General features: G+C 36.0%; 1 protein-coding gene across 2 annotated transcripts in view; it reads left to right on the plus strand.

Moving 5' to 3' along the window:
• The window catches only part of LOC135842522 (ABC transporter G family member 20-like), a 44,996-nt gene that overhangs the window by 13,887 nt on the left and 16,467 nt on the right, over positions 1 to 14,642 (plus strand). For both annotated transcript variants that reach the window (XM_065360019.1, XM_065360020.1), the window contains exons 2-4: positions 13,914 to 14,098; positions 14,178 to 14,310; positions 14,401 to 14,555. In XM_065360019.1, the coding sequence (XP_065216091.1) occupies positions 13,968 to 14,098; positions 14,178 to 14,310; positions 14,401 to 14,555 (419 nt within the window). In that variant the 5' untranslated portion in view covers positions 13,914 to 13,967. The remainder of the gene's footprint in view (positions 1 to 13,913; positions 14,099 to 14,177; positions 14,311 to 14,400; positions 14,556 to 14,642) is intronic.

Below are 14,642 nucleotides of genomic sequence, written 5' to 3' on the forward strand. Positions count from 1 at the left end.
TCCTGTGTTAAAACGCAAAATCTGCGAATTCAGCTGACCTGTCAATCAAAATGGCCGCCATTTTGTAAGTAAGGCCAACTTTTTTTTTGGCAAGTTTGCTTTAAAATGTTCCTTAGGATGTCCCCTTTGAGAAAAAAGTTGTCCCGGAGGATCAAGGGGGGGGGGGTGCAATTACTCCTATTGTCATATGCCGGACTAAAGTCTAGTAGGAATTCGATATCTGCTCGGTGAATTTTGCTCCAGTAAGGTAAATTAAAAAAATTGAAATTTTTCCATCTATATCATCTCGTAGCTTGGCCAGATTCCGTGTACGAAGATTGAAACCGAAACTGTTATGCGGAAGTGGGAATTTACCGGTTTGCGGAGAAAGGATATCGACGAGTAAACTGGTTTTTAGGTAATAGAAATGTAACGTGGTGCACGTCACACCACACATTTTGTCTGATCTTTTATTAGAAATGAATATATTTAATAGTCGTGTGTGTACTTTCGAAATTTTTATCCATGGGATTTTTTTACCTCGCCTCTACTCCTGTCTTATTATAGGAATGTAGTTGCGTTGAAAAAAAAAGAACTACGATTATAGGAGGTGGGCTAATCATAATGAGCCTCTCTCAGTGAATGAGATTTGTAAAACATGAAATCTCGGTTTTCAGTTCCATTTCACTCGGAATTACGACCAGTGTGTAATTTGATAGATTAATTAACTCTCAGTTTCGACGACGACGACCTTCGAACGAAGGAAAATTTTACCTACCTACTGGATTTACAAAGATGAAACGAGCCTACCAAACTACCTACAGGAAAAGTACCGTAATCATCAAAGTACGTTTACTCTGCTCTGATGAATACACTATAGAACATCAATGAAAGACAAAAAAGGCGTCGTGCTTTATGTACTTGTCGTACCTACCTACCTACCTCGTATATGAATATTGTTATGCTGTTTCAATATGAACTACATACTTGACCTTGTTTATACTTATTTCCAAAACCGAATTAGCATTTCGTTTCATTTGTCATGACTTCCATGTCGTAAATACTCATCGTAACAATACGTAGGTACCTATATGTACTTCAATCCTTGGTGCTCATCCGAGTCCAATGTGAATGAATAGTGTGTCCAGAAAGTCGAGCTAGCATTTTGGAATTCATTGGACTCGTATTTTGAGGTGAAATTCTTATTAATTTGGGCGTTTCGTACTTTCTGGAGGGGAGTGGGGGGTGTCCCAAGTGTCAGAGAACATTTTTCAAGACTGAATAAACAATCAGCCAAAATTTCAAGAGCTTGAAGGGCATTTTTTGATTTTTGACGAATTTTTGAAAATTATTGGGGTAAGATGGAGAAAAATCAAAATCTCACCGAAGTAACCTAGAAACCTGAAATTTGGTGTGTGCTCTATTTCGGTCTTCCAAAACAATTAGAAACGATTTCGAATCATTTTGAGCAGTTTTGGAGCCTCTAGCTGATTTTTAAAAATAGAAATTTCAGCAAAATTTGACATTTTTCAAAAATTTACCAAAAATCAAAAAATGCATTTCAGTAGTTGGAATTTGGTTTCGTGGTGTATTTTTCGAGCCATTAATTGATATAGGAGTTGAAGCTCTGATGGCTGGAGGGGGGGGGGGAGAGATGGGCTCGGTGAATGGACCGAAAAATCTGACTTCATATTTGTGTTCAGAAGATTTGATCTTTTTTTCAAAAATAAAAGAAATTGAAATGCAAGCTGAAGATGAGGGGGGGGGGAGGGAAACCTTACAGGAAGGTAATTTTTGGAAAAAGCATGACTCCGAAACTCTCATAATCAAAATTTCAGCAGCCCAAATTGCTTTTTTGATTATTGGCAAATTTTTGAAAATTCAAAACCGACCATTTTCAGTGATTTATGCTCCTTTTTAGGAGATAAATGTGTCTCAGAGATACATGCTAAATCAATATTATTATCAACAAGAAAGTTTGTCGGTTCGAGGCTTCAGTAATTTTCAAAAAAGTCGCTGGAGGCTCCAAAACGACTTTAAATTTACCTATGGTACTTTGTAGCGTATTGAAATTAGTTTTTAGAATAAATTTCTGCTTTACAACTCCAATTTTATGTAATTTTGTGGGAATTTCGAGTTTCAAAAATCTGCTGGAGGCTCCAGTACTGCTCAAAACGGGTTGAAACCATTTCCAATCGATTTGGCATGTCGAAAATAGGGTATATCCTAAATTTCAGCTTTCTTGGTCAATTTGGTAAAATTTTGATTTTTTTCCCTCATTTTTGGCATAAATTGGATTTCTAAAAATTCACCAAAAATCGAAAAACGCACTTTAGCACTTGAAATTTTGACAGGTGATAAATTTTTGCATGATCTTTCGATCTGCTGTTGTGAGGTTTGAAAAATTTCGTGCAAGTTGTTGAAAATAATGAAAAATTCGCGTATACATTGTAATCGTTTATTACTTCGTAAATAATCATTTCCCAAACCGTTTCCGAAGAGCTACACAGTCGAATCGCTGGTAGGCTCTCTGCGCGCGAAGCATGGCAAGTGCTTACGAAGGAATTCGATGACAAGGCAGAAGACCAAATATTCCGCGAATGCCTGAATTTCTTTGGTACCGAGTGGAATGATATCGAAGATGCGCCATCTGTTGTTTCGCGAATCAAAAATCAACATCGTGACTTTCAAGCAGGCTTGGAAAATCGAAAAATCGAGACAGTCGATCAGCTGTTAGAATTATTGTTCGTTTCAAAAGTTTTGCATATTCTACCGAATCGATTCCAATCTTTTAAAGCAAGTTATCTTCTTATCAAGTCTCAGGCTAGTAAGTCGCTCAACGATCTATCCGATGCACTTATTATGCATGAGCGAAACGTCAGTCCGGTGCATTGCTCGTCAACGTCGTCATCAGAAGCTATGTTCGCTAAATCCGGCAAGAAGAAGAACTCGAGATTCGTCGCTAAGACGTCCGGTGATCAACGTACTTCTGGAAATAATTCGAATAATTCTGGAAGTAACCAGCAAAATGACGTTATTTGCAAGTATTGTTCCGGGAAAGGGCACTGGCTCAAAAAGTGCTCTAGGTGGATAAACGACAGTAGACCACCCTTTCCTGCTCGAGCTAACGATACTTCAGGTTGTTCGCCTCAAGTAAACGTTTCTGGTTGTTCGCCAAAACTCAACGATATCGATTCAGAACCTAAAAGCGCTCTACTCGCCAATTGTGAGCAACTGAATCACGTTACATCTTCGTCAGATCAATCTTGGTGGATTGATAACGGTGCAACGAAGCACATTACGTCGAATCAAGAATGGTTTCACACATACAAAACATTTTCGAAACCGAATTACGTCAAAGCTGCTGGCAGTCGTGTCACAGCAGTTGGTCATGGATCGATCGAAGTTGCTAGCTTCGTAAATGGTCAACTTGTCAAGTTCGATTTGACTGACGTATGGTATGTTCCTGGTATTTCGAAGAGCCAGAGAGCAGATTTTATTCGAATCCTATGTTCTGCAAATTTGAAGCAGATAATCGCGTTATGTTCACCCGTACGAGATTGAAAAATGGTTCTCTTTTCAAAGCATCGTTCGAGACCATTTTGCCGGAACCGCAGGTGAATGCTGTTGAGAGCAGCGAAATCGTGCAACTTTATCACGAAAGATGGGGCCATGTAGATAAAAATCACGTTCGATCTAAACTTGCAGAATTGGGCCTGAAGAAACGATCACAGGAAACTAAAACCAATTCGAGCAATCCCTGTCAGTTCGATAAAGTTCATCGCGAAACGTTTGAAAAACGTTCTTCGACCAGAGCAGTTGGTGAGCTGCTTTCTGGTGATATTTGCGGGCCATTCGATTGTTCCTTTGGTGGTCGCAAATATCTCATCGTTATCAAAGATGATTATTCGAATTATCATCATAAGTTCGTCAAAAAGGAGAAAACCACCGCAGTAGTATCTCGTTGTGTTCGAGAGGTACTATTCAAAGCTCGCGCCCTTGGTCATCGAGTGTTAGAATTCCAGTCTAGCAGCCAAGGCGAGTTCGATAACAAAGCGGTTCGTTCAGTATTACGAGAGTTCGATGTTCGTCAATGTTTTACACCACACGCAGCTGTTGAACGCGGTAGCAGTGCGATCGTCGAGATGGCGAGAACATTGAAATATTCGAATCCAGAGATTACGTATCCGATTGAAATCTGGGCTGAACTCACTACCACCGCTACGTATTTGCTAAATCGAGTAGGCAAATCATCGATCGACGGTTTGACTCCTTACTAGATGTGGTTTGGTATACCACCGCGAATAAAACATCTTCGAATTGTTAGTTCGAAATGTTACGTTAATGTTACGATCCAGTCACGTTGAAATCTGGATAAGAAGGTTCTAGAAGGTTACCTCGTCGGATACAATGGTGATGAGCAATATCGAGTTTACGTTCCAGAGAAACGTGACATTGTTATTTCGAAAGATGTCACTTTCTACGAGAAACTTCGAGATTGCGACCAACGAGTTACCATTCCGATCAATCGAGATTTGTTAGATCCGATTGATAACGATACCAATACCAATACCGAAAGCAGGGATGTGAAGAAAATGAAAAGTGCATCTTCTACGTTGAAGTCATCACCTGTTACGCTGATATCTTCAACTAAATCGACCAATTCCACTCCGAAAAGTTCGCTGAAATCATCGAATAGTTCTTTGCTCGAGAATGACGAATTCGATGATGCTAACGATATTATCAACGACGATCTAGAAGAAACCGAGCTTCTGTCTAGATGGAGAAATTTACGCGATAAAAATCGTTCGAAATCTTAAGACGTCAACGATCACGCTAATTGCGTTGAGATTGAGATTTTCACGGCTGAAATAGAAGCTTCACCGAAATCGTATGCAGAAGCTGTTCGAAGCCAACCTCGTTCAAATTTGAAAGACCCTATGGACACCGCGATCCGTTCCATAGCCGCTAACGACGCGCCGGATTTGCGTTCAAGATCTCCGGGAAAGCGATCAGACATCGATAAGTCTGATATTTCCATTCGATCATCGATCAGCAGCAAACGAGCTGCTGTTACGTCGCCAGAGACACGTCGATATCTCTCTGGAAAATCCTACCACCGAAAATGTCAGCTGTCTACATTACGTATTCGCAGACAGCTCTAGAGTTCCAGCTCGCCGGATGTTTGAGTTCGATTCACTCGACATCTGGGGTACCTATTCGAATATGCTGACGCGGTGATTTGTGGATCCAGGTAGCTGATCGAGTTACTTATCCGAGTTCATCGCCGCTATCAAAGCATCTTTAACATCGACCGAATTCGAGTATACATGATCAACGTTTTTCATGTTCGTACGGAGCAGTTTTTATTTTTGTCCCCTTAATTCTCAAATTAGGGAAAGTGTTGAAAATAATGAAAAATTTGCGTATACATTGTAATCGTTTATTACTTTGTATTTACTCGTAATTCGTTGTATTATCGAGATACATTGTATAGTTCACATTTCCGAGAAGTCAACAAACATCTCCGATGACTTTTAGATTTTTCTACTCGAGTATTATTACCGTTTTACGTTTTCCGTTCGCATTATGGCGATTTTATTTCGTTTTATTTTATTGTACATTTTGTATTAGTGTAAATATGTTCGAATACATTTTTTATTTCGAATTGTGCACCGTATTTCAATACAAGTCCTATGTTGAAACGCAAAATCTTCGGTTTTGGCTGACCTGTCAATCAAAATGGCCGCCATTTTGTAAGTAAGGCCAACTTTTTTTGGGCAAGTTTGCTTTAAAATGTTCTTTAGGATGTACCTTTAAGAAAAAAGTTGTCCCGGAGGATCGGCGGGGGGGGGGGGGGTGCAATTACTGCTATTGTCATATGCCGAACTATAATACTCGTATTGAATGAAAATTATGTAAATAAATTCAAAAAACCGAATTTCACCCATTTTGGCCATTCTGGAGCCTCCAGCGTGATTTTCCATTTCTCTAGAAGACGTGAAAATAAATTTGGACACCTTAAAATCGAGTTGTGGCTTATTCTCGATCTTTTTAGAAGGTTTGTCCACTGTGGTGTCCGCCTAGAAATTCATTCAAATGCAGATAAACTCGTTAAATAGGTCGAGAATAGGCCACAACTCGATTTTAAGCTGCCCAAATTTCCATGTCATCATGGACGAATTCTAATATTCTAGAGAAATTAGAAATTCGCGCTGGAGGCTCCAGAATGACACGAAATGGTGGAATTTGATCCGGGAGGATGGTTTTGGGCATGATACATGTACAGCCATTTGTGTAGATTTCCTGCAAATGGAAATTTTTTTTGGATTTTTTTGGATTTTTTACTAAGGCACATTCGGGGTTAAAAATTCTTCAAAAATGCTGAAAATGCATTTTAGTCGAAGTATTTTAATTTCTCGCGAAATTTCAACACATTTGGATAGGTCACATGAGTCACATCACATGACACTTTTTTCGAAAATCCTAAAAATTGTCACCCAATTTTGAAATTAAGATTCTCACAAAATTTTAACGTAGGTAGGTATTGAAAATCCAAAAAATGTTGATTCAATTTTGAGCCCAAAATTTTTCAAAAATGCTGAAAATACATTCTCGTCACAATATTTGTATTTCAGCAATTTTGTGTGAAATTTAAATTGGTTGAATGACATTTTTTGGAAAATCTAAAACACCATGACCCTATTTTGGGACTCAAAATCGTTCAGAAATGTTTTCAAAAAACTTTTTACAGAAACTGTTGATTTTCCTTCGACATTTTAACTCATTTTGAATTTTGATAGGTCATTTAACGTTTATTCGAAGAACAGAAAATTGTTTACAACCGAACAAAGTTGAATGAAAATATGAAGCAAAAATTTACCTCAGTGAAAATTTTAAGCGCTTTAAGTGCATTTTTCTATTTTTGGTTGATTTTTTGATAATCTTTGTCCAAAATGGGTGAAAATCAAGATTTCACCAAAGCAACCGAGAAACCTGAAATTTGGTATTAAGCTGTTTACCTTATTTCGACCCTCTAAAACGATTGGAAACCGTTTTGAACCATTTTGAGCAGTTTTGAACTCTCCAGCTGAGTTTTAAATGTTGAAATTTGTACAAAATTTTTGGGATGATTTTTCAAAAGTTCACAAAAAATTTAAAAAACGCATTTCAGCATCTGAAATTTTGTCTTCGCTCTAATGTCATCATGCTGAGTCGACTGGCGGTGGTTTCAAGTCGTTCTGGAGTCTCCAGAAATTTTTTGGAAATTCTAATTTTCCAAAAACCGCCATTTTTGTCCAATGCGATTTCGTATTGAAAATTTCGAAAATTCACTGTTTCTCCGGTGATCCCAAATTTCAGCTTTCTGCGTAAATTTGATAAAATGTTGATTTTTTGCCATTTTTGACCCAAATTTGATTTTCAAAAATTCATCAAAAATCGACAAATTCATTTTAGCATCAGAAATTTTATCAATCTCTTTCCTAAAGTGCGTTTTTCTATAGCTCCTTTTATTTAAAAAAAAATAAAAAAAAAAAAAAAAATACCTAAACTGGAAAGAACCAGCCGATTTGAACCTTCACTTCACTTCATAAATCTTATTTTATTGAAAATTCATTTGGACTAGCCACTTGATGACTTGAACAAATTTTTTGGTAATTTATTGGTTAGATGACTTCTGAGACATACTGTATTACATTAGACCATCTTCTACTATTATTTACTCTTCCTCACCAGCACGTCAATCGTCAAAAGGCAATAGCAGTACACGAGTCGAACGAACTGTAGGGTCATTTGGCTCTCTAGTTTTCATTTCGAAGACAAACATGGTGCATATTTTGAGGTACCTACCTACCTACATTTACCTACTCATTTAGTACGCCAAACTATGCAACTTCCGCACCAATCATTAATCATAATCTGACATAGGTACTCGAGAGATTTTCATTATCGAGGCTTCATACGTGTCTTCATCTACTACGAGTAAGTAGATACATTATCCACACACAAAGTCGAGTATCCAAATCCAAATACTTGATCGCCAGCACGAGAGAACTTCAAGTACCTACCAAAAAACGTGCGTGAGGTAACTGTTTTTTACGCGTAGATATATTTTTTTTTTCGTTAGATTGTGACGTTTTTCCATTAATCGCGTGTAAATTTCATCTTAATTCGGTTAAGGATGCTCATCACACTCGTTGCTTAACATTTAAACTTATGATTTGCGCGTTTGCCAATTATTGACGCGATTAATATGCGATCGGTGGCTTCCATTCGCATAATACATGAACTAGGACTAATGTTGATGACGTTATTATACTCCTTTAAGGTCGACACTTGTTGCAAAATGATCGCCGAGCTGAGGATGTATGCCCATAAGTTATCTTTGGATGGTAATAATGGTAGATGAACGGTTAATAATTTTTAAATTGGGCATTTTTGTAAAAAAAAAAAAATCACTCATAGGCACTGTAGGTAACTTCTTATTATGGAAATACTATTTTTCTTCCACTATTTCCCCTCAGGTTTTTGGTATACGTCTGAAAAGTTCATTTTTGCCCCTTCCAGGGTGATTTGAAATTTCTGAAGAAAATCAAAAAAATCGGTTGGAGGCTCCATAAATTGAAGAAATTATTCACATTGGTTCACTTTGCTCAACAAAATTTATATCTCCAGAAAATGTTTGAAAATCATTCCTGAAATAAGATTTTTTTTGAATTTTGTAGATTTTTAAAAACTCTGATCCAAGAAATACTTGATGAGCTTACGTCTGGATTTGAAACCCTGCCCTGGGTAGTTTGTAGCGAAAAATTCCTACTGATCGATAGCAAAATTTATTGTTTGGAAAATTTTTGAAGTTCATAATGACCTGACTGGCGAAGTCCAGTTGAAATATACACAAAATCTTGTAAACATTCGCATTCAGTACATCGACCTGCATTTGGGATTTTCCCTGAATACAGGTTAATGGAGATTGTAGAGTGTGAGAAGGTAGTAAGTGCATCTAAAAATATGCTCAAGTTGTTCGGCCCACATTCTTATTTGAAATACAAAAATTGCAGGGGGGATGCGAATAAGCATGAAACGTCGAGTACGAAAGATAAAATCATACATCCGAGGATTTTAAATTGATTTACTTGTAGTCTTGGTAGATATTATTTTAATAGATGATGTTTTCATTTCCATGGTCTGGCGTACTCAAGACTGGTTTTCAAATAATACATATAAAACTGTATTTTCTGGGAAATCCAAAACAGCTGGAGGAATTTATCCCTCCCCTCCTTCCTTCTTCCATGCCATACACATTTTAAGTACCTAATCATAAAATATCGTTGAAAAGATCTTGATGATCATTTTTCACTATTTAACAAGTATTTTATAGCAAATTTTAATAGGTATAGGTACCTATATTTAGGTAAATAGTATTTCCCAAAAACGTCATCATTTCCACTTTTTTCACATAATATTATTAGAAACTTATTCGAGTTACCTGACTGGCCATTTTTAAATACATAAGAAAAAAACAAAATTTTAGCAAATTGACGTACAAAGCTGAAATTTGGGGTGCATAAAATTTGTAGAAATTCCAACTTTCAAAAATCAGCTGGAGGCTTCAGAACTGCTCAAAATGGTTCGAAACTGTTTCCAATCGCTTTGGATGATTGAAATAGGATGCACACCAAATTTCAGATTTTCAGGTTACTTTAGTGATCATTTTGATTTTTTTCCCATCTTGATCCAAAGATTTTCAAAAACTCATCAAAAATCTAAAAATGCATTTCAGCGATTGAAATTTTGGCTTGTGCAGCACTTCTGCATCATCTTTTCATTCAACTTTGTTCGGCTCTAAAAAATTTTCTACCACTTGAAATGCCTCCCTCTCTTTGTGGTACGTAAGAAGCAAAAAATACAAAAAAATCAAAATTTTTCTATTTGTCGAAAATCTGCACGAATAGCTGTATCTCGCCCAAAACCATCCTCCAGGATCCAAATTTCACCATTTCGTGTCATTCTGGAGCCTCCAGCGCGAATTTTCGATTTCTCCAGAATATTAAAATTAGTTCAAATGGCGTGGAAATTAATTTAGGCAGCTAAAAATCAAGTTGTAGCCTATTCTCAATTTATTTAACGAGTTAACCTGCATTTGGATCAATTTTCAGGTGGACAACAATGTAGTTGTAGATAAACTTTTTGGTCAAGATGTGATATACATGTTATACTTACATATTTACCTATTTATAATCATTTTTATAAAATGATGTATACATGTAAATGTATAGACACATTAAGTAGTTACTCTGTATTCTTATAGAATAAAGCATATAGTATACAGTCCACAAGTTATCAATATTTTCATGGTCCTCTACGAAACAGATAAAATCAGTTGCAATGTCCAAATCTGCTGAAAGACACAGCAATCCTGATAATGACGAAGTTTTTCTTGGTGATGACATTTTACTTGACGACGATGGTACAAGTAGCTCCTCAACTTTGACCTCAACTTCGACGAATATAAATAATCGAAATGTATTGAACATCTTACTCAGTGATCTTCAAAAGCTTGACATTGCGTTACCTTAATGCCAAATCCGAGAATGTCCATCCAAAAAAACATCGAGCACAACGTGATTTTAAAAAAAAAAAACAATGCAATTTTGGAAAAAGCACAATGCGATTTAAAAAAAAAGCACAACACAATTTTGAAAAAAGCAATTTGGATTTTGAAAGCAGAACGCGATTTTGATTTTGAAAGAACAACAAGACTTCAAAAAAAAGCACAACTTTAAAAAAAAGCACAATGCGATTTTCAGAGAAAAGCACACACAACGCTATTTCAAAAAAGAAGCACAACGCAAATTCGAAAAAAAACTGCGCAATTTTGGCAAGAAATAGGACAATGCGATTCTGAAAAAAACAGCACAACGCGATTTTGCAAATGAAGCACAACGAGATTAAAAAAAACATTCACAACACAATTTCAAAAAAAAGCATTGCACAATTTTGAAAAAATAAGCACAACGCAATTTCAAAAAAATGCACAACGCAGTTTTGATAAAAATAAAGCACAACACAATTTCAAAAAAATCATAGCACAATTTTGAAAAAAAAATCACAGCACGATTTTGAAAAAAAGCACAACGCGATTTTGAAAAAAAAGGCACAACAAGATTTTGAAAAAAAAAGCACAACACAATTTTGAAAAAAAAACACAACACGATTCCAAATTTACTATATGCTATTCTGAAAGCTCCAACGCAGTTGGTTGAAAATCTGCCCTTCTGCCAATAAATACGTGGTAAAGAGCAGTTTAATTGGCGTTTTATACTTCAACGCGACTTTAAACTGCTGTCATGCAGCAGATTTTACAGTTTTGAAAATCGCGCTTCAATTCACGGGCGTAATTTGAAGCGACTTTTTAGGTTGTCACATTTTCTGCACAGCAGAAAAAGATTTCTGCTGATAAACACGCCACAAGAATATTTTGTAGCGTATTTTTATCGCGTAAAGCCGCTACGCTTCTAATTATGTGGTGTATTTTTGCACGTTGAAAAAACCAGCCACAAAAATATGCTACGCAAATATTTTGTAGCGTATTTATTCGTATATTTGCTGAAAAACGCGTGAAAATGTGGTATTTGCGCGTGTGTTTCAGCTTAGTATATAAATCTTTAGTCACTTCTACCAAGTGCTCTGGTGGCGTAGGTAGCAAGGATTCCGCTCTCAGTTCCAGGGACTTGAGTTCGATCCCCGCTGGTGCCAAAAAATTTTTCAAGAATATTGATCAATGGCAGATTTTTAAGCGTAAATAAAATATGCCCCAATTAATGGGCAGAAAAAGCATTGGTGTGAAGTGTTAAATCTCCTGCCCACGTTTTTATGTTGTGTAAGAGCAGATTTTCACCCAACTGGGAAAGCACAACGTGATATATCTCGAAAGCATAATGCGACTCCAAAAGCACTACAGTTCTGAATGAACCTCTTGGGAGCACTGCAAAATCACAAATGACTGGTGGGATTTGATTCAGAAAGGGTATCCACCTGCTTTCGTTGTCTAGGTACTGCATTTGTGTAAATGAAACACCTGCAGAAGTTCTAAAAACCTTTCTCAAAATTGAACAATGGAGAAAATTTTATAACCCCTGTGGTGTTACATTTAGGTATAAGCGAGACAGATAAGCGAATACAATGGATCATTGAAAATCAATAGGTGGCAAATCACTTTGATTTATAACTTTTAGAAAATAACCAAATTTAAAATTTTTGTAAAAGGTTTCTATGGCCCAGGGATGGAAACCTGAACCGAAATTTTTAACCAAAATGAATTTTAACCGCTAAAATTAGGCAAAAACTGTAACCATAACCGTAACCATAACCGAAATTATTGATTTGAAATTTTTTAACCATAACCTTAACCGATTCATTTTTTGTTTTGGTTAAATACATACCTAACAGTTATTTTTTTGAGTAAAAATCTCTTTTTTTTTTGTGTAAAATATGACATTAATTATGATTTTTGAGAAAAAAAGAGCTCAATTTGTCAACAATTTTCTTCAAACTCAAAAAATGGCTGTGAAATTGTGTTTTTTTCGTTTTTTTGGCCGCAGGCGCACTTTTTTGACATTGAAGTGCAATTAATTTTTGATAAATGAAAGAAAACCGTAACCTTTATTTTTAACCGTAACCTTTATTTTTTTGTGTCATAAGCATAACCCTTAACCGTAACCATAATAAATAATTTTGTGAAAAATAACCGCTAAAAAAATAACCAATATTTTTTTCCATTTCGGTTTCCATCCCTGCTATGGTATATGGCTATGGCCTATTGTGTTTGCCGATCGGCATCTTTTATAAATATAACACCTGCACAGGGGTCATAAAGATTTTACAACCCCTGTGGTGTTACATAAATTTGAAATTTAACTGATGTCGGCTTCGCTTTTGATAAAATCTTTTCCATTGTTCAATTTTGAAAAAATAGATTTGAAAATTGAACAATAGAAAAGATTTTAACTCCTGTGCTGTTACATAAATTTTGAAATTTAACTGATGTCGGCTTCGCTTTTGATATGGCACTTTTCCTCTTTTTTATTGTTTTTTTAGTAGGTACAAATTTTTGTAATTAATTGCAATTACTCAATTACATTTATATGTAATTACGACATTCCCTGCCTCAAGTTAAGCCTCACCTACGTATGAAAGATTCAAAAAAATCGGCCCATTCCTCTAAGAGTACATTCGAGCCAAAGAATTTTTCAACTTTCAGAACGAAAGTAATGAAAAATCGCCAAAAAATTCAAAAATTTGCCCATAATCAAAAAACTAATTCGGGTGGCTAAAGTTTTGATCTTGTGAGTTTCAGAGCCTTGATTTTTTTCAAAAATCGCCATCCTGTAAAGTTCCCTCGTTCCTATTGTTAGATTCTATCATAAATCTCTATAATACCCAAGTACATCAAGATAAAATACGAATTCATTAATCAAACCGTTATACGAGTAATTCTAATAAACTATAATACACACAACCCCAAACACAGTTAGTTCTTCGAATCGAAATACGTATTTCGAGGTTGAAAAATCATCAACACAACGATGAAGGTAGCCATTCCATCTTTCGTTTGTACCTGTAGCCATATCTGGTATGGCAGTTCAGTCCTATTCCTATATGATAAATTAAGATGACGACGGATGTTTATTTAAAATTACAGTAGCGATGTATGGCTTCGCGTACTACATACTTAGAATACGAATATAAGCGAATACCTCCATTCTATACGAGTACCTTCAAACTTGAGTCTCGTTTCAATACAATCATAGCTTACCTATACCTATACCTGTACCTTATACATATACTGTACCTATCTTACTCGTATTCAAAACGTGCATCCGATTACCGCGACCACTGGCCACTGAACATGATTCATTTTAATATTTCAGATTAAATGCGAGCCGAGTGATGCGGTAAATTTTCAATAAAGGTGCTGCCTTAAGATGGACATGAACGTGATGAACTCAAACGGCGGCAAAGAGGCCGCCGTTATGGTGAGAAATGCGTATAAAAGATTCAATGTCGCAAATGTCGTACTCCATGGGTTGAATATGACTGTACCCGAAGGCACTGTGTAAGTACATGCACACTTTAATATATTTTAATGATCAATATTTAAAATTAATTCGACTGTTTTGTGTTTTTTTGGATAGGTATGGACTGCTTGGACCCAGTGGTTGTGGTAAAACTACCCTGTTGCATTGTATAGTCGGTAGAAGTGAACTGGACTCTGGTGAAATTAAAGTCAAAGCGAAGAAAAAAGCAAATATCGGTTACATGCCTCAAGTAAGATTTATTTTATTTTTCTATTTTTAAACGCTTCGAATTAATTATTCATCCTCATCGCGAATTCAAATTTAAATAATTCTATTCCAGGAAATAGCTTTATACAACGAATTCAGTATTATCGAAACGATGACCTATTACGGTAGACTATTCGGCCTTTGCGGTAAGAAAATCGAAAAAAGAACAGAAGAATTACTAAAATTCTTAGAACTGCCTTCAAAATCCAGTATCGTTGGTAAATTGAGGTTCGTATAATTAAGCATGCTCAAAAGAACTTTCAATAAAATTCACTGCAATAAATTTTTTAAAAAAGTTCCTTCTTCTAATGATTT

The sequence above is a fragment of the Planococcus citri genome, chromosome 4, assembly GCF_950023065.1.
Source record: "Planococcus citri chromosome 4, ihPlaCitr1.1, whole genome shotgun sequence".
Lineage (NCBI taxonomy): Eukaryota > Metazoa > Arthropoda > Insecta > Hemiptera > Pseudococcidae > Planococcus > Planococcus citri.